Below are 26,170 nucleotides of genomic sequence, written 5' to 3'. Positions count from 1 at the left end.
GCCAACTACTCGTTTGCATCAGATGTTTTGCCATTAGGCACCAGTTGCAAGTTGACACCAGACTCGTGGCACGCAAATTAAAACCAGAAAAGATCCCAATGCTTTCAATATGTGGAGTACATGGTCACATTTATACAGAAGTGACTTGTCTTTCGCATCAAAGAAAGGAGGCTCAGGCACATCTGAGCAATTATCAGAGCAGCACAACTTCAAAAAGCTGGGAGGAAAATCCACCCTGCTCCCCAAAAAAACCTCTTTATCTGGACTCCTGCATTTTCCCTCTGCCTTTTCCACTGTCACAAATCAATGCATTCCTCCTTTATCAGCACGTCTTTCACGTCTGTGCTCTGTTCACAGAAAAATCAGCTCACAATTCAACACTTTCAGGTTTTCCAGAGTGAGAACAAGCACTAAAGGTTCTTGGAGAGAGCGAGCTCGTCTTTAGGGCTTCTCAAAAGGACTTGGGAGAAAAGTCAAGCAAAGAATAAATCAAGACACAATAAAAAACTCAGTTCCCTCGGTCTTTTACAGCATTCAAAAGATGGATTGTTTCTGAAAAAAAAAAAAAAAATTACAGCACAGGAAGTAACAAGGAAACAAGATTTGCGCAACAGGATTTCCTGCCAGGAGCTTCTGTCGCGGCCACCGAAACACGGTAATTTGGCGGCTCTGCTGCCTGCAGGAATATGGGGTTTCTGCCATTTATTAAGCTGTCCCTGGGGGCTCAGCTTTTCCGTTCCTGAGTGAGCAGTTAACGCTCTGTAAATACATTTCTCACATCCAGGAAATTCACAACATACTTCAAAAGGCATGCACGGAGCTGCCGAAAGAGGAAGGAGTCTGGCGTCTTTTTTATTATTATTATTATTATTATTATTGCTTTTACGAAAGTAAGTCATTCCCTCAGTTTTTGAGAACAGCAGCACATGATGCTCAGCCTCAGATCCGTATCTCTGGGTCTCTCCATTAAAGCTCAGGGCAATTTTCTCTCTTGATTCTCAGAGCTGAAAGCTTAACAGAATTTGTCTAGAAAAAGCTATTACGTCTTCCTACAAAACCTCACTTTCTCATTCCCAGACTCTCCCACAAATGCAGCTTTAAGCCGTTGTCTTGAATAACAGGAGAAATCCATCACTGGCTTTAAAACTTTATATTTTGATTTAAATTACTTCAGCTTATGGCAAGAGAGGCTTACAGAAAATAACCTGTTCAGTAGGCTGAGCTGCGCAATACGCATACTAGAAATGAAATTATCTTTGAAAAAGTCAGTCATGACAACCTTGTGTGATATTTACTGAGTGACGTAACTTCCATAAACCAGAATTCACCCCCAGCCTCCATCCTGCAGTTCACAGCCTGTCAGGTAAGACATTAATGGACATCAAAATTATAATTACAACTCACTTTCTTCCAGTTAATCTCCCAGCGTTTGATTAGCGCTGTCCTGTCTTCAGTTCATGGAAGAAAAAGGCAAGAAACGAAGAATTAAAAACCCTTCCCAGCATTGAGCTTTCCCATTTGTACTCCAGTCCTCCAGAATTAACACCTACTCGATGGGCACACCTGCAGGAGCTTGTAATAATATCTATGATCTGGAATGTTTTTAACCCCGTGCTTGCCTTGTGTTGAGCAAAAGATACAATGATTTCACTCCTTTCCCTCCTCTTTTATTTAACAGTTATTAAATCTCTCATTCCATACCTCCAGTTTGCTGGGTCCAGAAGCAATCTGTCATCCCCACACACAGCAGGGCTTAAATACTTTGTTCACAGTAAATACAAATAAAGAAGGAACATAAACAAACAAAAGTTCTATGAGTTATCTGAATGTTGATAAAGATTCTACAAAAAAAGTAAACAGCTAGACCCAGGGAGAAGCATAAACAAGAATATGGCAAATCAGTAATATGCGATAAAAAAGTAAGGAATTCATCTGCCAGTTTATGCAAATGTGTGTTTAACCCTTTAGAGAATGAAACTGAACGCTCACCCTCGTGTCATTTTTAGCATTTTGTCTCCAGAACTGAGGATGGGATGAGTGATGAGGACGGTATGTTCTAATCACGGCTCTGGGGACACTGCTGCTTGTCCCCATCCTACACGGTGCACCAGTACAGCCACCGTGAGCACTGGGAACCCAGATCCCCAAACCAGTCTGCTCCTCCTTTCCCACCACGATGTCCCTTGGCGTCCCTTCCCCATGGCCCAGGGACACGGGAGGGATGCGGCAGCGCGTATTTCTCCAGGGCTGGGTAATGTGCATCCCCGGGTAATGTGCATCCCCGGGTAACATGCATCCTCTGCATCCTCGCAGGCCCAGGACATCAGCAGGGGGACCAGCAATTTTCCAGACCCACTCATGGCTGGAAAATCTTCCTGTACAATACCAGAATATATTACAATTACTACAATATACTACAATACTGGCACACATGATGTCCCGCTCACTGGATGCACTCAGAACATCATCTTTAGGGCAAAAATAGTTTAAACTGCCCCAGCACCCAGTGCAGGATTAAAGAGCTCTCTTACAACTGGCCACATCTTGTTATAAACAAAAAAGCAGTTGTATTTTTGTTTCCTGTGGGTTTGTGCTTTGGGGAGGTGAGCATGGGATCAAAATCCCGAATGGAAGCGCTCCATACAAAAAGGAGTTTCCTAAACAAAAGATGCTTGGGGCTTGTCGTGTTTGAGCTCTTGGCTAACGAACAGTTTTTCTTTTCCTTTTTCTTCCACTGTAAATGCTACAGGGACAATCCAAAGCTTTCCACGAGTCTTAGAGCTCAGCACCTGTGAGAACCACAGGTACAAAATAAAACATACTGCACTCTTTGTTACTAATAATAAAACTAAGCAGCATGTTCCGTAGTTTAAAGAAAAACCATGGAGATGACCTGTCTCTTCTGTAAATGCTTCATCTATCTTTTCTGCAGTGATTTGGTTGGTAAGTGGTGCAGCACCATCTATCCCACTGATCAGGCAACAAGATCTTATTTTCACATTGCAGTCTGTTCCCAGGACTATAATTCTCCCATCAGCTCGGCGCTGTGATTGCGCTGCATTTGGAACATGAAAGGAGCAGGGATCGCTGGGCGAGGAAGGCAGCTGTATGGCATCCGAACTGCTTCAAGAACACTTGAAAGAAATATGAGCAATGCACAAAATAAAAAGTATATAGCAAAAAAATGTTACAATATATTTTGTTGGAGAATTCCCTATTATAAAAAATAGCAAAAAAAAAAAAAAAGAGCAACAAGTGGAAAAACAAATCTTGAGAAACTGCAGCCCCATATTCCCACTTCCCTTCAAAGACGGCCGACCTGTCAGTATTTAACTTTCCTTCTGTAAGGAGAGTGCAATGATGTTAATAGGAATAGTCACTGATGTATCAGTTGGCATATTAAGGGTTTTTTCTAAGCAAATATTAAGTTTAATCTAAATTCCAACTCAGGGTGTGACCACAGAGAACCCTGTCCCTTATCGCCACCGACATCAGACCCTTTTTGAAGTGATCTGATGGGATATGCTGGAATTCAGGGCTGGCGTGGCAGAAAATGCCCCTGGTCAGGTTCACCAGCATCCCGACACCCCCGTCCTGCCGAAATGTGCTCTGATGGGGACACACACCCCCCATGGTACGGATGCTCCATAGATGCAAGTGGAGCTGAGCCCGTTCACACATGGGAGGGGAGAGTTCAGCCAGAAGAGGGCGGGTGGCTGGTTACACGGGGAAAAGTCACCGGGGAGGAGAAGCGCGATGTCCCTGCAGCCGTTCATACACTCCTCGGCTCTGACATCACCGCTCATTTCCCAAGTTTGTCTTGTCACCTCACCGGCCAGGAAGTGAGTAACCCTGCGGAACGTGACCTCTGCGGGACAACCACGAGAGCATCAGCAGCGTGGTGCTGAGAACTTGGGAACGTTGCCCTTTGCCTCGCTTCTACTGCCATCTCCTCGAGTCCTGCTCGTAGTGACCCCCATCAGCAATGTGCTAGGACTGTATCTACCTCTGGATAACCCGCTCTAGTGCTGGCGACGACCGCTGCTTTACGGATTAATGGGAAGAGCATCCCCTTTGTGTTTCAGGAGAGTAACTACTGTGGTTCCCGTGCACTTTGCATCCACTGCATCTCAACTCCAGCTGTACTCGAGCCACTTACACCATCCAAAGCAGCTGCTGCTGCAGTTCTTGGGAACATCTAATGACCCTTCTACTAGGTCCACTCCTTTTACCGGCTGCATTGTGAAAATGAAAGAGCTGCCACACTCTCTGAATACTTCCAAGGACCTCAATTCTGCTGTGATTTACTCTTCCTCTGAGCCACTGTTTATGATTGTTGATATCAAACTTTCCTTGCAAGCCACTATAGAAGCAGCACAGACGTCTGGAAAGCCAACAGTCTCCCAGGCGTGGTATCACGGATCACCAATGATTTATAGACCACAGTTTAGGCATTGGTTCAAGTCACTTACTCCTTCAGAAACCATGGGCTAGAAAAAAAAAGAAAGACCTGACCTTATGTCCAGGGAATGGATGCTATTCTTGCTATTTGAGAGTGTAGCCGCGAGTGGCTGAATCACACAGCCTCGAACCGCTGGAGAGTAATTGTCACATGAGTAATAGGGTATCAGGAAAATTGCTATGCAGCATCTCTCTGCGTAATGATTATCTAATCATGGTGCTTTCCTGGCGACTACCGGAAATGAAGAACAGTGCCAAGTTAGGTGCCAGGCGGATCCAGCATCTGAATGACATTAAACTACAGAGGCACATGGTTCCACAACTTGAGCTTGGCTTAGTCAGTAAAGACGGGCATCACTTGGAGGACAGGAGTCACCTGAGGGGCTCAGTCTGTGGCTCTAACAGGAACAGTTTTTCTCTAAATCTGTATCAAGTGAACATTTTCTGGTGGTGTTTCCCACCCCATTGCCCGTTCAAAGCCTCACCCCTCTGCTCTGGCAAGTCACCCTGCCATGCTAAGGGACACAACTAGTCCAGGCACAGAGGTCACAGCAGCATTTCTCAACGGTGCCTGGGCTTCCCCGGCACACAAAACTTCCCTGACTGTAAAATGAGATAACGTCCCCAATAAACCATTGTTACTGGAAGGCTCAGTTCACTATGTCTGCGAAGTGCCTTGAGATTGATAGAAACAATTAGGGAAGGATAAAATATAATTGTATCAGAAGTATCCCCCAGTGAGTTCCCGTCTGGTTTATCTGATGACTCACCAAGGCTCTTTCCTGCCGGTACATAAATGTACTTTGGAATTTAAATAGCCCAGTCTGGCCATAGGTGCAAACGACTGCAACAATGATAAGGCTCCCCAGCGAACACCTGCACGTGAAGCCAGACAAATAAAAGAGTTCCATGAGCTAGCATGGGAAACATCACCTAATGGTGCTGTTTACCACCCCGGAGTATTAATTGCCTGAAGCCTGTGGCTCTGAGGAACACTGTAGGATCAGAAAGCGGTGCTCAGTCTGAGCCCAAGAATTGTTTGCCAGGAAAACTCCGGCAGTGCTGGGTCTCACCACTTCTTCTGCGTCTGATTAACAGATGATGACAGCGCAAGGTGGAGAGCTCAGCTGCCGAGCTGGTCCTGTGCCAAAAGTCGGAGAAACTGGTGTGCGTGTGTGTGTATTTTCACGGGTTTCAGTAGCTTGAGAGCAGGCACATGAATGTTTGGGCTAATAGAAAACATAGTCTATGTAGCATCCTCCTGCTCCACAGGAATCCATGGAAATTAAGTGTTTTGCTCAAGGTCACAGTGCTTATACCAGAGATATGTATCTCCTACATCTCACTCCAGTGTTTCAGTCGTTTCATCTCATCTCCATTCCTGCACGGCTTAGCAAAAATCAATTTTCAAACAAGGTTTGCAGGTGTAATGCAGCTTCCAGGAAACAGCAGTATGAATAAACTAACTGTTTCTACTTAGCACCACTGTTCCTTTATGTGCAAATATGCAAGTACGTGCTCAGTTCCTGGGATCCACCCCAGACCAGCTGCAGCTCCTGCCATGCCCAGTCCGTTCCTCCCAGCAGAAGACAAAAATAACAGCGAGCCTCCCACTCACTTTTGGAAGCCAAGCCCTGCTCGTCACCCCAGGACGGTGCCAGGACTCGGCACGCTCGCTCCCCCGCACACCCAGAGCATCCTCGCCGCGCGGTACGTGTGGGGCAGCCCAGTTTGCCCCAGGCTCTCGGCTCCTGGGTTGGACTCAACCCATCCCACCCACCAGGGAGGTTGAGGCTGGTGGGAACCCGCGTCTGCCTTTGAGCGTGATCAAAAACTCAATCAGTGCTGCTCCACTGATGACCAGGGGAGACGGCTCAGCAGGACCCAAAACAAGGACTTTGGTTCCTCGGTGTGTTCCCAAACACAACATGGTACGTTATAAAATGTTGTTAATTTTGAGCCCAGTTTACCGAAGTGCTTACGCAAGTGATTAAGCGAGCAAGACTTTCAAAAATCCAATTGACAACCATTCATCAAGCGTCCTGCCGTGTCAGCTGCGGACGGTGTTTGCTCCCAGCCCGGCTCACCGCTCAACAGCCACATAAATAGATGGGGGAGAACACGGCGCTGGTATTGCCTGCTCCGTCTAGGGGATGGGTTGTTAATCCTAAGGTATATGCACATTCCGCTGCGGTATCTGTACCGTTCAGATGCAGATCGGGGAAAGTTTAGTCTTAACCTGCATTTTCCATTGAGGTGTTTTTCTTCTAGAGTCACCCACGGAGCTCATGGCGAATCCACTGGAGGGACGATGCTCTAGACCAGATCCTTCTAGCTCTGGAAGGGTGAGGGAACCTTAGTTTTAATCCTAAAACTGATTTAAAACTTCGGTTCTCCTATTCTCAAAAGCTTCCTTTTGGATTTCTGCTCATTGGAACTAAACAGTGTGACCTGAAGCAGCGGAACATGGAAGTGAGAGCGAGTTTTATGTCACCGCCCCTAAAGTCTGTGGGGTTTAGACACTTGTCTGTCCCAAGAGATGAATACAGTTCCGTACATTTTTAGAGTGAAGCTTCTCAACCATTTTTTAAAAAGGTGCCTCCTGATACCATTCTAAAAAAATCCACAGACCATCTGGTGTTGTTTGTTTGAGAAACTGAACCAAGAAAAGTAATATTTGCACCAAATAAGAACTAGACGCAATTTTGAATGTTTGTCTGTCACTTTCCCTCCCTCCCCCTTTGTTTCCTTGTCTGCACAAGTGTAAATTTAATAGTTTTTTTTCCTGGATCATGGCCTGATGTCCTTTGAACCACGAAAGGTTTGCAGGTCAAATAATATTTATCTGTCAACTACTACCCAAAACTGCAAAGAATGAAATTCCTTCTCTGTGACAAGCCACACAGTATTCTTTTGAACAACTACATGGGAGCTTGAAGCAGACAGATGATTGTATAGCGTGGTTTAATTAATTTATAAACAGGTTTCAAACTTACACTGGACTTTTCTATAGCGACAATTTTTTTCTCAAGCCATCACAAGAAATTTGACTGTCACAATCTTCTTTCTGCTGTTCATCTAAGGCACTTTCAAATTATTTGTCCTTCATGAAGGACCAAGAGGGTATTAACTGCAATTTTTAGGTGTCCTGAAATATTCTTTTTTGTGCAAACGTGGCCAGTACATCTGCAGAAACTGGTGCAGAGGCAAATTGCAAACTGGGCCAGATTATGAAGAGCAATTAAAAAAAACCCAAACCAAACCAAAACACAAACCAACCAAACCTCAAAGCCAGTCGAAGAACTGTATTTACCAGAAAGCAGAAGGCTTTACCCAGCCCAGAAGTGAAGAAATAACACATTTCTCACATCCCTTCCCTAGGGCAGGCGTCCTCGGCCGCGATTGCTTATCAGCAGCGATCCAGTCTGCCCAGTTTGTCCCAGGAACCGGCCGGAGCGGGAGGAGTGATTCAGTGGTGATGGGGAAGGGCAGGTGGAGCAGGTAAATCACCTCTGGACAGGAAGGTATAAAAGATACTGGAATTACAGCGGCGGGGCCACTCGCGCCCGGGGAGCTGGCGGAGGCTCCAGCTCCAACGCCAGAAGGCGGCTGGTAAATAAAACAGATCCTGAGCCTCAGACCGTCCTCTGGAGAGAAGACTCTTCAGGGGCAGAAATCAAGAGCCCAGAACATGCTTCTCTCCTTCTAAACAGGTATTTATAGACTTTAATCTGCTGTACACCTCTGGACTTGCTGTGTATTCAGTCGCTCCGAGTTAAAGACACGAGTAGGGAATTGTATTACAGAGCAGCGTTGGCGCTGTCTTAACGGAGTGATCTCTTTTGTCTGGTTTTATGGCGTGGAAAGATGTTTTCTAGCAAAAAGTGCTCAACTACTTAGTTTTAAAGCTGAGCTTATGTGTCTCTCCTGAATGGTTTAGTTATTTACTGATGTTTGCAAAGGTTCTGGAAAGCCCAGGTAAATAAGCTGGGGAAGCGAGGGGAATAGCTGCAGGGGCTGAGGAAATGCTGCGTGACCAGGGAGGTCTGAAGAACTGATTATATTGCATTAAATTTAAAAAAAAAAAAAAGAAAAAAAAAAAGATATTGCTGAGTTAAAAAAACAAAACCAAAACAAAGACAAAACCCAACCAACCAAAAAACACAAACGAAAAACCCAGCGAAACAACAGGAAAGCAAACAAGAAAACCACCCAGACCCAAAGTAATTCTATTGAGATTCCGCACTGTGTGTCTCCTTGGACTCTGCAGCTTTAGGGACTGGCTCTCGTTAGTCCTACAGCATTAGTGCCCGGGAGGATTCTTGGGCCCATGTAACACCAAAATGTCGATAAAAATAAGCAGACTCTAAATTTGTTAAAAATAACAAGCATCTGTAGCATCATGATCATTTTTAGCAGAGGGAAAATGTGGGCAAAAGCTGTATCTTCATTTAAAAGCAACTGTTGTGAGTAAACTTCCTCGAGTTTACTATCAAAATATTGCTGTTGCTGTAGTTGTTACGTTATAGACTAGTAAACACCCCAGCAGAACAGCTTTTTCACACGGGTTATGAAATTACAGTTTGCATAAGCAAAGGTCACTCTTTCTGAGATTATAAGCAGCAAAAACAGTTGCAGAAGGTAATTTCTGACTACAAAGAACTGGGTGTAGGGGATGGAGTTCTGCAAAACAGAAGATTTAGTAAAAAAAACAAACAAAAAAAACCCCAAACACACAACAAAAAACTAAAACCAAACAAAACCTCAAGGGGTTCCCTAATCTCTGTGCCAACTTGGGGTTGGATTTGTAATTCATCAGCACCAGCCAGATTGTGCTAAAACATGCATGGTGAGCTGTAGCCAGAAATAAATACATTAAAAAAACATTATGACTTGCTGAAAACAGCAGATAGCGTGCGACTGGAAATGTAACTCGAGGAAAGGCTTCACGAAAATTTCTTAATTTAAAATAAGAGAAAAAAAAAAAAAAAAAAAAAAAAAGGAAGGAAGGTTCTTAAAGTTGGTGTCAGCCCTGGCAATGCCAGATGTGGTGCGAGAGGGGAGAATTCTTCATTCTTAAATTACGGAGACTCTTTTTTTTTTTTTTTTGTGCAATGTGAGGAATATGCAGTTTTTCTGATACCTTAAATTAGCTTTTTATGCCAAGGAGTGAAGTCTCTAGCCCATGCTGCTGAGCCTCTGCTGGCTTGACTGGAAACCTATAATTACAGCAGCAACCTGAACATTTCTGGCTTGTCATGGGCGCATCTCCCAACACAAAGAATCAAGCCCAGCGAGTTCGGTGACACAGCCTAAAAAAAATGTTCCCCGGGCGCACAGCTCCGGGGCCACCGCTGGGAATTTCCTCCAGCCAAACACTTGCCTTGAGGTCAAAGCGCTCGACAGCTGAAAAGTTGTGTATCTGCATATCAGAACGTGTGCGGAGCTGCACGCCCAGCCTAGGATAAGCGGAATTAAAGGTAATGCTCGTGTTAGGCTGGAGCAATTTGTAAACTAATTAGGTGGAGACGGCGTATTGGCCGTTCAGCTGAAGGCTCGTGGTTGCACACCACAAGAAAGCAGAAAGCACAAGGTTGGGGCAAGGCTGGGGCTCCTCCAGGGCTGAGGAGGAGCAAGAAAAGTCCGGAGCAACAAGGAAATGGTGGCAAATTCCCCGTGCTCTGGCACCAAGGCCGTTTCCTCCAACGTCGCTTTTCTTGCTGTGTCAGGGTGACAAGGCAAAGATGCTTCTCGTGCTGCTTGAGGGCTGAGGATGGAATGAACTTTGTGAGATAATAGCGTTTGCTCACCTGCCTTGGCTTCGCCCGGGACATGGGGGAGTTCGGGTCCCACCGAAACCAGGCGGCATCCTTGGGTGGGACCTCAGTGGCCTGCTAGCCATGGAATCATAGAATTATAGAATCATAGAATTATAGAATCATTGAATGCCCTGAGTTGGAAGGGACCCACCAGGATCATCGAGCCCAACTCCTGTCCCTGCACGGGACAACCCCAAAGTTCACACCACGTGTCCGAGCGCGTTGTCCCACTGCTCCTTGAATCCTGCCGGGCTCGGGGCTGTGACTGGCTGGGGGCACAAAGCCCAACGCACCAAAGAAGAGATCCACCCCCCTGCTGCCTCCACAACTGAGTAGTGTTGTCTGTCTCTTAGGCCTTGCTCACGCTGCCACCATAATCTCTGAGCGCCTCCTCCTAACATTGTGCCATAGCGAGGTCCCTACGTGACCTCATGGAGTCTTCTGCTCTCCTCCCTGCTCAGGTCTCGGGGAGCACCGCCTGGGGTAGGTTTTTTGCCGCGGTTTTTTTTCTGCCCAGAGGGAGGCATGGACGGGGGAAGACTGCGCCCATCTGTAACGCCGCGGTGGTTCTGGTGACAAGGCTTTGGCTGGACGGTGGAGCTCTGCTGGTTGCTTGCTTCTTTGCAGGATGTTTAACTTCACCTTTGGCGCGCAGCTTCAAACAGGCTCCCTGTGTCGTTCTCACCTCTAGCAGGGATCTCTTCCAGGCTCAGGATGTAGCGGAAGCCACGAACTCGCTCTTTTTGAGGGGATGAACGTAGGTCTGGTGATGGGTGTCCTCACATCGTTTAAAATGAAGGCTGTGGTTTTCTTCTCTTCCAGAGTCTCCCAGGGCTCTGTTTGTTTCCCGGGGCTCCGTCATGTCGTGTTTCACGCAGCTGTGGCACTCCAGCACGCCAGACTCTCCCACCAGCCCGACCCCGGCGTCTCCACGAGAAATCCCCATCCCCATCAGCCCCATCGTCGTCACCTCCCCAGGAGACGGCAAGAGGAAGGCGAGGTCCCCAACCGACAAGCCTGGCTCTCCAAACCCAACATCTCCAAAGCCAACCTCCCCCGTTGAGTGTTCCATTTGCTTCAACACCTACGACAACACCTTCAAGACACCCAAGCTGCTCCAGTGCTCCCATGTTTTCTGCCTGGAGTGCGTGGCCCGCCTGAGCACAGGTTTGCCCCCAAACCAGGCAGAGGACCAGCTCCCCTGCCCCTTCTGCAGACAGCTGACCAGCATCCCTACGGAAGGTGCCCCAGCCCTCGAGACCAGCAAGGAGCTCCTTGCCACGTTGCCCCCCGAACTCCAGCAAGAGAAGGTGCTCTGGATGGAAGGGACCAAGCTGTGCTGCCGCCAGCCATCCGACGACCCCGAGAACCCGGACTCCTGCATCTCCATCGACGTCGCCATGAGCAAGCCGGAAAGCCCCGAGGCCCCTCCCGCGGGGTTAGCCGGGCGGCTGTCCCGCTGCGACATGTGCGACGACTGGAAACGCATCGTCCTCCTCTCCGCCTTGATCATCATCCTGTTCTGCATCATCCTGTGGCCGGTGCAGTGCGCCCTGAAGACGGGGAACCTCCGCTGCTTCACCAGGACTGTCGCCGTGAGCCGGCCGGAGTATCTCCCCCCGAAACACACCACGGCGGCCACCCCCGTGACACAATTCCCTTTGCAGTAGCTCCCATCGGGCTGTCGGCTCCTGTCCTCAGGACACCCCTCGGTTTGCTGGCAGACCCCGCGCTCCTTCTTGTGCCTGAAAGCCCAACAAGTGCACCCACCTCCAGGAGCTCGGCCCAAACCCTCGCCCGCCAACCTGTCCCCAAGGCCAAGAACACTCCGAGGAGCTGCCTCAGCATCTGCGGCCAACCTCGCCATGGAAACCAGAGCCTCAAAGACAACGGAGAGGTTTCGGGGGCCGTTCGCCATGCGCTGCCTGGCCGCATCCCAGATGGCAGCGGGTGCAGCTCCATAACTCCCTCAAGGAATAAAGGGCTATTTTTTTGGCAAACTGAAGGATCTACATGATTATTCCTAAGAGGAGCTGGGATTGGGAGGGTAAAGACGTATCAAAATCATATTAAGCAGATGAAAATTAACATTATTCCACATGCTTGAAACATTTCTGTGGCATTATCCGATGTTGGGGGGTGTAAGTGCTGCCTCCTGCTGACAAGACACGGATCTACCACAGCTACTCACCTGAGCTGTTTTACCATCCTGAGCAGCTTTTGAACAAAATACAGCAGCCATTCTACTTGTTTTTCCAAAGAAGGTGCTTAAAAATCACTCATCCCTACCTGAAAAGCCATTCTGAACACAGGGGGTGAGCTCTGTCAGGCACGCGGACACAGCAGCACAGCCCTGTCCCTCCAGTTCAGCAGCAAACTCCACTCGTGCTGCTCACAGCAAACTGTCGCCAAAATGACAGCAGTTCCATCTTTTGACAGCTTTACCCTCCTAATCTTAAAATGTGTCAGTATTAAGACACAGGCCAGTTGCTTACTCTGTATTTTTATTTAACGCAGTGATCTTCTGACAGCGATTAACAGAAGTCTTCATGATGAAGGCGGCTTACAATTAAATGTTTTCTATTCAAGCACATGGATGTGAGAGAGTATTGTATGCAAGTACCACACATGTATGTATTAAATTATGTTTTATACAATGCAAAGTGTCAATTTGTAGTGATTACTCCGCATTTCCCTTCTTACTTGCAGGTGGAGGCGTCCACCGAGCAGCCCTGATCCAGCTGCAGTCGCAGCAGGTACCACATCTGTACTCTGGCCCGTGCATCAGCTCTCCCCGTGTCGTACACCCCTACACACACGGACACCTTTATCCTGTAAATTCATACTTACTACCATCTAGGTGGTGTTGTCCCAGGTGCAAATTCCCTCTGTGTTTACCCGATTTGACCTGAAAAATGAAAAGCTGCAAAGACCGCTCATCTTTTGCTTCTTAACAGTTGGGTGAAAGACGCTTTCAGTCTCCCTTTCGAGAAAAAGCTAATTTGAAATGGGAAAAAAAAAAAGCGAAGCAACGGCAGAAATAACTCAAGTCTGTTGCTATGCAAAACTTCTGCAGAAAGGTGCTGCCTGTGCCATATCTGCAACAGCTTTGTCGTTCAGCTGCAGGCTGAGATTATCTGCAGAGACTAGTGGGATTATCTGCAAAAAAACTACTCCAGGCACCATAACGACTTCTGCCCAAGTCACCGGGCTTGACAGGGATTCTCACTGGTATCATCCTGTCCTTGCCGATACCATCACAGCACCAATTTCAGTGCGTTCTTGGAAAAAGTGACTCACTTTTTAAGACTTAAGGCAGAGAAGGCACTTCCATTTTACCCGAGGTGCGTTTGGGACTGAGCCCAGCAAATAGACACCGGTAGAGATGAAGCGATTTGTCATTGTTATCATTCGACTCCTAGTGATGAGACCTAAGGGCCGAGGAGAGGGAAATAACATCTTAAGCCTCATAAAATCTATTGTTACAGGGACGAAGGGGCCACAGAGATGTTCTCACAGTTCCAACTGCTCCCAGTAGCCGGTCACAGCGTCCTTGTGGGGTTTGTCCCTCTGCGCTTCCCCTTCTCGCCTTGGGCTTGGAAACAAAGGCTGAAGGTTTAGGTAACAGGCAAACGAACCTCTCAAAGCCAAAAGGAAGAGTCAAAGCAAGTGAAAACAGCAGCATTTGGTGATGGGAGACATTGAGGATGCCCCACTGTCCACTCCGTCAGTCACCTTCCCAAAAAGCAAACTACTTAAAATTAAAGGAGAGGGAAAAAAAAAAATTAAGGAAAGCCTTGAGAATATTCAACATTTATTAAAAGTGCAATAAAGATAAACAGTCCTCCTGTCCACACGACAAGGGACAGAAAGACCAGCCAGGAAATACAGCCAAGATATGTCATTGTGCTTTAGTTCAGCCCCTTCTGCTCAGCGCTTGGAACCAGCACCCCAGGCACTAATACCCGACCGTGCAAAGGGCAGCGAGTCCACCCAGCCCCAGGGATGCTCGGGAGGTTCAGGCACCAGCAGTGGGAGCCCAGGCTCCCCACGGAACCCACCTCCAGCCACCGGAGTCCTGCGGAAAGGGCTTCTTTGGCAGGACCAACCGCAGGCTTTAGGGCTGGATCAGCGGGAAGCACCGTCAGTCACAAGTCAGGACTGATCGGAGCTGGAACACTCAGCGACACACTCATCTTCACGGCACCGGTCAACTCATAAACACTCCTACAACTCAGCAGACACAACACCCGCCTCGTCATAGAGCTGCAGGGCGAAAAAAGAAGTCACGCAGCAAGGTAAGGGCAGAGCTGCAGCGAGCTTAGAGGGGCCCGGCTCTAAAAAGTCCAGTCTAGCTTGGTATCCGAGGCTGTTACTCACTAGCGGTGGCTAAAAGCACAGCGCTCAGAGCTGCTTTCCTGCTCCTCGGCACCCAGCAGCTGCGTGGGATTTCGTGTAGCTCAGCATCCGCACAAAGACGGAGATGCTCATCTCTGTCCCAATTCTGCTACAAAACCCCGGTGCAGAGCGGTTATCAGGCTCAGACACACACACACACATCTGCCGTCCTACGAGGATTACTTGGTGGCTTTGGCAGGGTTGCATAGAAATCTAGAACTGGTACAGCCAAAAGGAAGCGTGAGAAGAACTGAGGTGCAAATACCCGGGTGCAGACAGCGTTCTGTATTTCTCACCCTCGCAGGCAGCAACGTTACTCCAGGATTTAGTCTAAAAACACTTCTAGCTTAGAAATGATCGACCTCATGAAAGCATTGAAGTGTACTAACATTTTACTAACGCCTGAAGCAGGCAACCCTGGGAAAGCTCCTAAGCAAAGTCGTCTCCGTTCCTTTTTAACAATTTGTGTGTAAAAACTAAGAATCTTAAATTAAAAAAAAAGAAAAAAAGAAAAAAATTAAAACTGAGCCTTGATGCCCTAATGAATGTCCAGAGGCACTTCCACATAAATATCAACCTACTGATACAGGGGAGAATGGGAGAAGATCCTCTCGTGAATAAGTTAGGTCAAGGCATGTTCTTAAGGCGCGGACCCCGTTTCTTGCAGTCGGCTTCTTTCTTCCTCGCTGAATCCAAGGTGCTCGGGGAAGGCAAGACGGGCAAAAAAATAAAATCTCGTCCGCAACTGCAGAACTTGGAAAGGGTGGACGTAAACACTGTAAATCCTGCATTCCGAGACAAGAAGAAAGAAGGATGGCGTGGTTTGTAACCAGGAGAAAAACGGCAGAGCGCCGAGACCCTCCCCGCGTGCGAGGTCTCCGCTGCGTGTTTGCGTGCGTAGCACAGGCTGGTTCTCCAAATCTCGCAGCTTTCTGACATAACAGCCCAAAAAGCAGATCTCCCCTCTACCCCACTACTGGTACTGTGTTAAATGTGTTTCCCTGTTGAAATCTCATTCCCCCAGTTCTCCCATCAGCATCTTTAGGCTCCATCCCATCGCATAGCAGCTCAGCTGCCGTCCCTGGGCAAAACCACAGGGATGTACATAAGAGGAGCTGGGTCAAAAGCAACATAAACAGCCTGTGGTGACACTCAGGTCACCGAGGGACACATTCCTACCTGTACAGCCTCTGCACAGCTCACCTCCCGCTCCTTTATCGCCCGGTGTTACTCATCCCCGAAACCTTCGGGCTTTTGATGTTCAGGTTCTCGTAGACGGAAGCGGACTCATCATCAGCCCTGTCAAGCAAGCAAGCCTTGTCATGGCCAGCATCACTGCTCTGGATCCTTTCGCAGAGGCAGGTGGAAGCGGGTATGGCCCAGCCGAGGTCCCTTTTGCCCTCCCCAGCCATGTAGACAGGATGGCATTGGGTTATGTGCTGGTCTCAGTCCCAGTTTTCTCTCCCTCTGGCTGGGCCACCCCTCCTGGGCTCAAATACAGAATTATTTTGGTTGGGAAAGGCCCTCAAGATCATCGACTCCAACCGTTACCCCAAGCCTGGCACTACCCCATGTCCCTGAGAACCTCATCTCCACGTTTTAAACCCCTCCAGCGATGGTGACTCCACCACTGCCCTGTTCCAATGCCCAGCAACCCTTTCTGGGAATAAATTCTTCCTAATTTCCAATTTTTTTCTGATATCCAGTCTAAACCTCCTCTCCTTTCCCATCTGATAGCCAACAACTGGGCAGGTTTCGGGCACGGGAGCGGCAGGCTGGCAAGGGATAAATCCTGGGACTTTTGCTCAAGCTGTTCTCTGTGTTGCTACAGAAGTTCTTAGCCCTGGCAGAGAGACGTTCAGCTTACACGGGCTGGGTCCGCGGTGACAGGGGCTGCCCTTTGGCTCTGCCTTTTTCCATAGGAGCGTATCCGATATTCAAGTAGTCTCGCTCCTTCCTTTTATTCCTCTGAAAGAGAAAGCAAAGACAATAACATCCCACTCAAAGCAGATATAGAAGAAAGCCTTAGAGGATCCCACATGCCAATGTGCGAGCAGGGGGTTTATTTCCATGCGTTCAGGGCAATATTTGAGTTCCAGGGAGAAGGTGGAAGTGTTTTTTGGTGTGGATGAGGTTCTGCCCTTGCGTTCCCAATCAGCTCACCTGTTCTTCTTCCAGCCTCTTCTGCTCGGCCTCGATGTATTGCTGAACAGCCATGTAAACGAACTTGTACTGTGCCTCGGTCTGCACCATGCCCGACCGCTGCCTGCGCACCATCTGGATCGTCTTGGGGATGTCGATATCGCAGTCCAAACCTGCTCTCAGGAGCGAGATGATGAGGTTTAGGGAGTGGGAATGCGCTTGAAAAGTTGTATTCTTAAGATAACATAGAAAGCTTTCAGCACCTCGCTGCACAAAGTGTTGGCAAATCCCCAGAAACTGTGAAAGGATTTGGTGCATGTGCGCCTAGGACATTTTCTTAATTTTTTCTATTTTTTTTTTTTTTTCATCCCTGCTAGAGCACCTTGGATTGAGAATGGCTGAGGCTGCTGAGGAGGGTCCACCTGCCCCAAAGAGCTCCTGCATGAGCCTCAGAGATTCCGTGGAATGCTCCACAATAGGTCTAGAATCCCAGGAAGGGTGAGAGCCCTTCTGCACAGAAGGGTTTGGAGGAATCATTTCTAAAAGGGCTCTGAAGTTACACCCTTACTGAACCCGTTAATTCCCCCCTGCCCAGTAAAAGAGGGTTGTCCAGGTGACCTTGAAATCCTGGCCCCATTGATGCCAACGAGAAGAGACCAGGTTCCCAGTGCTTGCACAAGAGCAGGGTTATCCCATAATTAGAGCAAGGCAAACGGTGAAAGCCACGAGACAGACAGGGAGACACACCTTGCCTGTGAATAATATCCACCAGAATATCTATCACTATGATGGTGCCTGTGCGTCCTATGCCAGCACTGGAAAGAGAAAAGAAAAAAAAAATATTACAGGAAGAAACATTCCCCAGAGTTATTCAGCTCAGCTGCCACACGCCTCTGCACGCCTGTCTGTCCTGGGCAGATTTGGAATGGTTGCTTTAAGATAAGCCCAGCCTAAAGGCGAGCCTTGGGAGATCAGAGCCTAGCAAGCTGCGTCAGAGCTGCCAGCCCCAGAGCAGGATTCGAGCACTGGACCAGGCTGCCCAGGGCAGTGCTGGAGTCACCAGCCCTGGAGGGGTTGGACAGACGGACATGAGGTTCCTGGGGACATGGGGCAGTGCCAGGGGTGGGTTATGGTTGGACTCAATCATCCTGAGGGGCTTTTCCAACCAAAATGACTCTCTACTTTTCCCTGCGCTATCACCAGTGAGGCTCTGGAGAAGGGCTCTATTTTCCCACGTGCGCATCCCACCATCATCTCAAGTGATGATGCAGCTGCAGGCATAACAAAACCAAAAAAAAAAAAAAATCAGAAACACACATTTTTATCACCCGTCCCCACCACTGGCAGCCCAGCAGTTTGTACCTGCAGTGCACTATGATGGGCCCCGTGTCCGGAATGCTTCGCTGTGCCCGATTCACTTGGTCCAGAAAGCTCAGCACTCCTCCTGGCTCGTTGGGCACGCCGTGGTCCGGCCAGCTGAAATACTGATAGTGCTTCACCAGCCTCGGGCGCTCGTCCTGCGGGGAGCAGAGCCCTGCTCAGAAAAACCCTGCTTCTCCTTCCTTTCTTTTTATCAAAACTGGGGCAAAGCGGCCCCGAAATTAAGCAGTGGGATCATTAAATGAAAAAAACCAAAACAAAACAAATGGAGAAGCCACAGGTCTGTCCCCCGGGCTCCCAGCGCAGTGAACAGATGGCAGAGGACTCACCCTGTCCGTCCGTGAGATCTCCAGCTCCCGGAGGTAGTAGCCTTGGGCCTCACGTTCGCTCCCGTTTCTCACACAAATGCACCCGTATTCCTTGGTGCAACCCTTGTCTGGCCAGTAACGGAAACATTTGTTCTGCAGAAATATCAAATAACTGCTCGTTAGTTGAGACTAAGGAGCTGGAGGGCGAAGCCCTGAACATCTTGCCCAAGGATGCTGTTGCATTCCAAGGGTGTTTAGTCCCAGTTTAAAGGAGAGCCATACACACAGAGCATTCCCTTTGAACTGGGGAGGCACTGGTGAGGGCCATTCCTATAGGAAGGACCTGATCCCTAAGGGGATCTCCCTCCTCGGCCAGACCCAGCCTTTTGTACACGTTGCTTTGGCAAAGGAATAACCTTGCCCCACAGCATCTGAGCTGTTCGTCTGGTCACTCCCTGTTAAGTTGACTTCTCAGGTTTAACTCATTGCTGATTCTACTTCACATTTTAATACAAGCCCCTAAGAACTACCTAGCTCGGTGCACATAGCAGTTGCTGCATCACCCTCTCAGTTTTGAAGGCCTGGCTTTAGAACTAGTTCTTGCATCCAGCCAAAGAGGCTGGAACAAGAACAAGCAGCAGGTAACGTCCAGGCTTGGGAACAGCGCCCGACAAGTGCTCACCCTGCCCCGCTCCACCTCCTTGGTGGTCATGACAATGACGTGGCTGTTCTCTTGGTACACCATGGCCCAGAAGTCATTCACCGTTGTCTGCAGGCAGCCCTGGGTGGCTATATAGACCTTGCAGTGCTCAGAGTTCCTTCCATCTTCAGGGATGCTCTAGGGAGCAAAGGAGAGGAGCAAAAAATAAGCCAGCGATGCGAGGAACTGAGAATTGCCTCCGCACAGCGAAGTCAGCGCACTTTGCCACGCAGGATTTCTGAGCTGGCTGATCTTCCTCTCTTTCTCAGACCTTTGGACACAAAATGCTCTCATCACCAGGTTCAAGGGCGTCCAGCGAAATGGTCTGCCTGCCCCCCAGGATCTTTACACTGAGCTGTAACGCATTATTGCACAACAGACTCTTGCCAGCAGGCAGCTGCAGGTGGACCTGGCTGGCATGAAGCCACCTTGAAGGTTTCCCAAAGGCTGATGCTTAAGTGCTGGAGCAGCATTGCTGGAAATACAACTTCCAGCAGCTCTTATCTTACAGATGACAATTATCATTTGAGCTGAGAGATAATGGTCAATGAGAGAGAGGCGGGGTCAGTCCCCTAGGACCTTCTCAATAGATAAGGAAAGGAGGAGATTGAGATAAACTCTTAGACAGGGGTAAACAGGACATGGTAGAATGGGATACAGTAGAAAAATGCAGTGTTTGGCCTGGAGCCAGCGAAAGATGCTGGTCCCGACAGGCCAGACTTTACACCGTCATTGCACTTCCCCACCAGGAGCAGACAGGCGGACCCGACACCGTGTCTTCCCTTTCCCGAGTACCTTGATATAATTGGCATTGATGTAGTCCGACCCAGGCACGCTCTCGTCCGCGTCTCGGAGGGCCACGCGCGTGGTGTCAACTGCAGGAGAGTCCAGAACAAAGACGGGAGCGAGTGACACGGTAGGGCAGGGATGGGCTTTGCTGCAGGGCAGTCACTGGGAACCCCAGCAAGGGCTCCCACAAGGCTCTTACTATGAAAACACACGAGTAATGACTGCAAGAGAGGGTGAAAAATGCTCTCCTAATGATCTTAGCAGTAATCCACGCTACCTGTCCCACGGCTACGTTGTCAGTCTAGTAACCTGGATGGGTATTAGTGATGCACAGAGTTGCAGACTAACCTGAGTTCAAGTTTTCCAGTATTTCTTTTGGAGGCTCCAGCTCTGGCTCCATATGACTTTTGAACTATACTGATGCTTATTTAGACTCACAGCACAAGGAGAGGAGCCCAATTTACCCGCTTTCCCATGCAAAAGGGGAAGGACCAGGTGAGAAAGGGGATGGAGAAGGCCATGAACTAACCGGACCACTCCACTAGGACATTCACACCCCTTTCCAGCTGAGCTGTGATCAGAAAGCTCTGCAGGGCTAACCACCCCCGCAGAAGGCTGCAGAAATTGTGGTAAAAAAACAACACAAAACAAAACACACACAAAAAAAACCCAGCCCAAAAGTATTCAGCGTCTCCTCACAGGGAAGGATGTTCTTGTAGCGATTCTTCGCCTTATTCTCTGGACGCTGTCCCTCCTTCCTGGGGTAAAGGAGCTTGCACTCTTGCTGCTGCAGCATCTGCGGAGCAGAGGACACAAGAACAAACTGTTCTGGGCAGATAAGGAGGGTCGGGGCAAAGGAAGGGCTCTTCTGACAAGCCGCTTGGCTTCCTAACGCTGAGAAGAACAGAGGGAGTGTCTGCAGGAAGGGAGAGGGAGCCAAGCAGCAGCTTGATGAGTTAATGGGGGAGAAGACAGAAATCCCTGCAGGGAACAAAGGATACGCAGTTCTAGAAAGAGGAAGGAGAAAAAGCCTCAGACATGAGAAAAAGCAATGAAAAAAAAAAAAAAAAAGACCAGGACACAACTTAGTCGAACACAGAAAATGGGAAAAGGAGCAACAGTGTTGAGAAGAGGTCAGTGCTGGAAAACCACGACACTGCCACGCAAATTTGATATTCTTCTGGGGGGGAGCACAGGAGCGTCCTGTACCTCAAACTCTTCCCAGAAGCCTTGCTTGGCCTTCTCGCTGTGATCTGCCATTTTGTTCAGCTCCTTCACTCTGTTTTCAATGTTAGCGGCGTTGATGCGCGTGGCATTGAATGGCTGGAAGACAGATGAGGACGGAACAAAAACCACTTTCAGTAACAGAAAGACAGAAAACTTTCCCCTTGAAAGAACAGTTCTTGAACCCCTGATTCCTGGGGGGTATTGGCAGGAGTTGGGTGCATTCCTGAGGTCTCGAGTGTGGGGCCAGGGACCTTTCTGGCAAGCGTGAGCCTGGACAAACAGGACAAGCAGCCACTGGGATGTTTTGGGGACAAGGAGTTTCCCAAGAGCGGGCGCAGATCTGCGCACTCCCCCAGGAACATGGGCAAGCCCAGAGCCAACAGATACGCGCCAGAGCAGCTATTACCTGCTTCAGGTGGACCACGGCTCCAGATTTCTCCACCATGGGGTTCTTCTTATAGTGCTCCACCAGGTCCGTGAGGGTGTCAAACCTCTCTCCTCCTCCCACATCGTACTTTTCTTCTGGCTACGGGACAGAACGACAACAACAGAGTGAGACGGGAACGCCCGGCTCCCAGCTGGGTCACCCCGCACCAGCCGAGCACGGGCAGCACGTTTCCCACCTGGTAGTGGATCATCACGTGGGTGACGTGAGGTTTCCGATCCCCCGTCTCCATCTTATCCTCGTTCGTCAGCACCGACAAGACGAAGTCTCCGGGTTTGCTCTGGCTCTCCCGCACCAGAAAGCTGCCAGGTTTCCCTTTCTCCGTCAGAAGCTTCTCTGCCTCCTTGCCAGTGAGGTGCCCGTGGTACCATCTGAGGAGCATCAACGGGGAGCAAGGTGAGCTCAGAAACGCACAGGGCATCACCTTTAGACAAGAGCTACGCTCAGTGCTTGGGCTGGTCTTCACGGGAAACCCATTTCTAGGCTTCCAACGTGGCGTGACACCAGCTTGGGTTATTTTAGAGACGGTCCCCGGTGACGTTCCTCCAGCACGTTGCAGTGTCACATCAATACCGCAGCCTGAGGCTGGAAGCGCTGGGACTCTGCTCGGTCCTCCAGCCAAACGTGAAATGGCATCAGTATATTAAACTGCCACGTGATGTACGACAAGCACTGTCACCTAGTGACAGGGCCCCCACGAAGCTGTAAGAAACATGATTCTAGCAGGTCTTACTTGAAGGTGGCTATATTCCCCTTGATATTTTTTTTTTTTAATACAGAAGAAAAAGCAGAATGCTTGGAGTCAGCAGGCTGCGGCCAGAACAGTACCAGACACAGAGCATGGACAACACAAGATGCTTTGACACAATTTGAGAAGGATTTTCAGACAGGTCCTCCAGCCCTGCCCACAGACCAGTGGCGATTCTACCACGCAGAGGTTTGTACCCAGCTCTTCCCAAGCCCTCCAGCACAGCCGTAAGCTGCTCCACCTCTCCATCTGCGTACATCTCGCTCGCACGTGCCCCTCTTTCTCCATCTAATCTCTCCTAATCCTTTCTCTTGCTCTGCTGACACACTGACACAGTGATATGCAGGCTGGCTGTGCAGCGGCTGGCTCAGAACCCTGTAGCAGCCTGGCCACGATCCCTTGGGGTTAAGCGCACAATAATCCGCTTGTTCCTGCACAAACCCTCGGCAGCTCCAATGCAGCATCTCCCACCCCCCCGCACTACCAGAGCAGGTGTGCTTCATGGGCTAGCACTCTGCTACAGCCTTCCATAGATACTAATAACAGTTGGGAGTGAAGCAGAGGTTCTTTTTGCGTCCAAGCCTTCGATCCCCATGCTCCGCCAACACCCAGCAGCAGCTCTGGGCAGATGCCGCAGGTCCCACTTTGAGGACGCTGGTTCCTGGCCGAGCTGCCAAAAATTCAGAGAGCCCCAAAATAACCTTCCCAGGGGGGACGCAACGGCAGCGTGTCACATCTCGGCAGCTTCGTCCCAGAGGACGAAGTTTATAGAGCAGCCGTAGGTGATGCTGTGCCTTTCGAGTCACGCTGCAAAGGCGGCCACGTCGACCTGAGCGAGAAGATCTCTCAAGAGGAAAACTCCTTCCCCATCGCCATTTCATCTATTAAGAGGAATCAAAGCCTTTTTCCCCTCTCTCCTCCCTGATGCCACCAGATGTGTGGTCTGGAGCAGAAATCTGTATGGAGCTGCCTTGCCAAGCCAGATGTTCCTTGGTGGGAGAGGAGGGGGAAACCCGGCTGAAGGGGGTTTTTCCACTTTTCCAGAGTATTCTGCTAACGTGAGCGGCTGCCCGGCCACTTTGCACGCTGCGATCTGGAAGGAGCCGAGAAAACATCCCTGGCGAGAAGGGAGCACATGAGCTGGAGGGACTTCCCAGCCGGTTCACATGATGGCAATGAGGGGGAGCTCCTCTGCTCCACTTCAGGAACCGAGACTGGTCACAGCTTCGCCTTTCCCCATCTGCTAAAGTCAGAGTAACCAAGGACCTGCTCTGGCATCACCAGTCATTCCCCTCTCCACCCACCGTGTGACGCTGGGGAAACTGAGGGGGAGGAAAAGGGGAAAAAAAGGGTCATTGGAGTGTCACAGAGGAAGGAGAGGCAAAAAGGTCACTAATCGGCTGGTGGAAATATCCTGAAGTAGCCCGAGGCAAAGCACTTCTCACAGCCATTCCGCCATCCCCATCCCTGTAAGACATCGCTGTGCTGCTGCCAGGATGGGCAGCGGGTATGGAATCAGATGGGATGGGGGAAGAATGTTTTTTTTGGGGCATTTCTACCCAGCGTTCTGCAGGCAGACAAGCCGCCCGCATGTGGTTTTGTTTCTTTTAAAACCAAAGCTGCGTGTTAGAGCTTTCTCTCTTATCGGTGCACGCTGACGCCAAGCAAGTGTCAGCTTCTGTGCCCGGCCAACGTTACCTGGGCAGCTCGGGAACCGTGTCCCAGCGACGTGCAGCTTTTGGGTCACGAAAGCTACATCACACCCAAACACACCCTGTTTTGGGCTCCCTTCCAAACCCAGGCCAGGCACAGCTGTGGGGTCTGAGAAATTTAGGAAGACAATGTCACCATCACCAAAAAAGGCTGTTAGAGACCATTCCTTACCTCTCCGAGGTGGGGTCCTGGCAGTTGAGGGGGTACTTGAGCTCGATGACGTTGCTGTTCTTCTCCCGCAGCAGCCCCTGCTGCTCCGTGTAGTACTGCACCAGCTCAGCGAGGGTGGCAAACTTCTCCCCTCCGTACAGGTCGTAGTAATCCCCCGTGTTCTGGATCTTGATGTGCGTCACCTCGTCGTTTCTTCTGCGGAAGGAAGGTCAAACGAGAGTGTGAGAGAATGGAAACCCGCAGCTGCCTCCTGAACATCGCCGACCTCCTCAAGCTCTCCGTTCACTCTGATGCTGTTCGTGCTGGCCATAATTCTGTAGAAAGGATGGATGCTCCTTGGCCAAGGCTGCTCAGACAAGAACTGGCTGTTATACCTTACAAGCTGCCAGAATAATTCCTCCTCTGCCATCCCTTCCACTCCCTACACCACTCACCCTCTCGGGTGGATGAGGCTCTGACCTTAGCGTGGTTTACAACGAACAGTTTTCTGTACCCAGGGGTACTCGCTATCGTCTAAACACTTTAAAAAAAAAATAATAATAATAAAAAAATCACACAAACCAATATATTGCACAGTGTTTGCAAATCCTATAAATCGTACTGAAAGGGTTAATGCTTTCCCCTCTCCAGCGGTGCCCCTGGGAATATGTCTGGGTGCCTTTATCAGCCTTTTCCTCACCCCAGCAAAGCCCAGCCTCCGAGAAGCAGCTTAATGGCATTTTAAAGGCACTTAGCAGCAGCCCCCCAGAGTCAGGGAGACATGACTGGAAGCCTGTTGGTTGACAGACCAGCTGGGTCAGAGAGAGAGATTCGTAAATCTGGGCAAATTTCTCATTCTTCACCATGGGGAGCTGCTCCCAGCCCCTCTCCATTTGTTGCCAGAGCAACCATGACAGCGAGATGCAGGATGCGGGAGGTGGCACAGGCGCTGGACCAGGTCAGACAGAACAGCCATTGCATGGGGTGGGGAATTAGAAAAGCTACAGCGGCCTGTGCACGAGGGTAAATGGAAGGAAGAGCCCTGGGGCTGTCAGGAGCGGGACTGTCCCCATTTTTGTTCTCTTTCTGCGATGCTGTGAAAGAACAGATATTTAGATGGTATTGGATTTGTAGCCCTAGCTCCTCAAAATAATCTGTTTAGTTTTCTTGGGCTGCATATACCGTCAATCTCAGAGTCTGGACCCTGCTTCTTGATTTCAGAGACAGGTTAAGATCTGGCCCTCGAATGCAAGCGGTGACAAAAGGCTCTGTCTGCCTTAGTTATTGCCGATTCAGTGGCAACAACCACCCGAGTATGAACAGAGACGGCACCCACAGTATCGCCATCATCCCACATTAAGAGCAAAACAAAACCAGCAAAAGGCTGACAAACTGGCCTGAGGTGTGGAAACCTGCATCTGGGTCCTGAACGGTCACAACGCACCTTGACAACGAGGACCTGGAGGCAGAACCCAACCGTCTGCGATAAAATCTGTAATAAAGGAAACCCATGAGGGGCGCTTCTGGGTATTTAGAGACACGGTTAACGCTTGGTGGGACATCAGGTAAGCACCGTTCTGACCTGCCACGCCATATCCAGCTGTCCTGTGGGCAGAGACCTCAAAGCTGGGCAACATTTGCAGTATTTGCGTCTAGGGCATGAGCAGAACTCACTAGACGGAAACGAAAACTGGCTGTGAAACCCCCACCCCAGCCAGCGCTGCGATGACAAGAGGAGCTGGCGCATGAAGTGCTCTGGCCATTCGCACCAGCTGGACACCAAGAGCCTTTGTGCAGCAGGCGAAATGGCGTTTTTTTCCGCTCAAAAGCTCCCTTCTTCCCCCAGCTCCATCCCCACACCCCAGCCCCACCACAGACCTACAAAGGCTC

The 26,170-nt window shown here is 49.5% G+C and overlaps 2 protein-coding genes across 2 annotated transcripts in view; one reads left to right on the top strand and one right to left on the bottom strand.

The window, feature by feature from the left end:
• The first annotated feature begins 10,711 nt into the window (after positions 1-10,711).
• Positions 10,712-11,950, top strand: RNF223 (ring finger protein 223). Its single transcript, XM_065650225.1, has 2 exons — positions 10,712-10,763; positions 11,103-11,950. The coding sequence occupies exons 1-2, from the start codon at positions 10,712-10,714 to the stop codon at positions 11,948-11,950; spliced, it is 900 nt and encodes a 299-aa protein (XP_065506297.1).
• Positions 11,951-14,081: 2,131 nt separating this feature from the next.
• Positions 14,082-26,170, bottom strand: part of LOC135997365 (tyrosine-protein phosphatase non-receptor type 11-like) — a 36,245-nt gene continuing 24,156 nt past the window's right edge. Inside the window, exons 3-16 of the mRNA XM_065649892.1 lie at positions 24,302-24,496; positions 21,848-22,040; positions 21,631-21,750; positions 21,207-21,320; positions 20,697-20,793; positions 20,004-20,083; positions 19,191-19,346; positions 18,530-18,661; positions 18,183-18,337; positions 17,568-17,635; positions 16,842-16,993; positions 16,546-16,646; positions 15,858-15,977; positions 14,082-15,463 (exon numbers count right to left, since the gene is read on the bottom strand). Coding sequence (XP_065505964.1) covers positions 15,893-15,977; positions 16,546-16,646; positions 16,842-16,993; positions 17,568-17,635; positions 18,183-18,337; positions 18,530-18,661; positions 19,191-19,346; positions 20,004-20,083; positions 20,697-20,793; positions 21,207-21,320; positions 21,631-21,750; positions 21,848-22,040; positions 24,302-24,496 — 1,648 coding nt within the window. The 3' untranslated portion in view covers positions 14,082-15,463; positions 15,858-15,892. The remainder of the gene's footprint in view (positions 15,464-15,857; positions 15,978-16,545; positions 16,647-16,841; positions 16,994-17,567; positions 17,636-18,182; positions 18,338-18,529; positions 18,662-19,190; positions 19,347-20,003; positions 20,084-20,696; positions 20,794-21,206; positions 21,321-21,630; positions 21,751-21,847; positions 22,041-24,301; positions 24,497-26,170) is intronic.

Source organism: Caloenas nicobarica, chromosome 22 (assembly GCF_036013445.1).
Source record: "Caloenas nicobarica isolate bCalNic1 chromosome 22, bCalNic1.hap1, whole genome shotgun sequence".
In the NCBI taxonomy this organism is placed as follows: Eukaryota; Metazoa; Chordata; class Aves; order Columbiformes; family Columbidae; genus Caloenas; species Caloenas nicobarica.
Note: the sequence above shows the minus strand (reverse complement) of the source record. Positions and strands in the feature narration are given on the sequence as shown.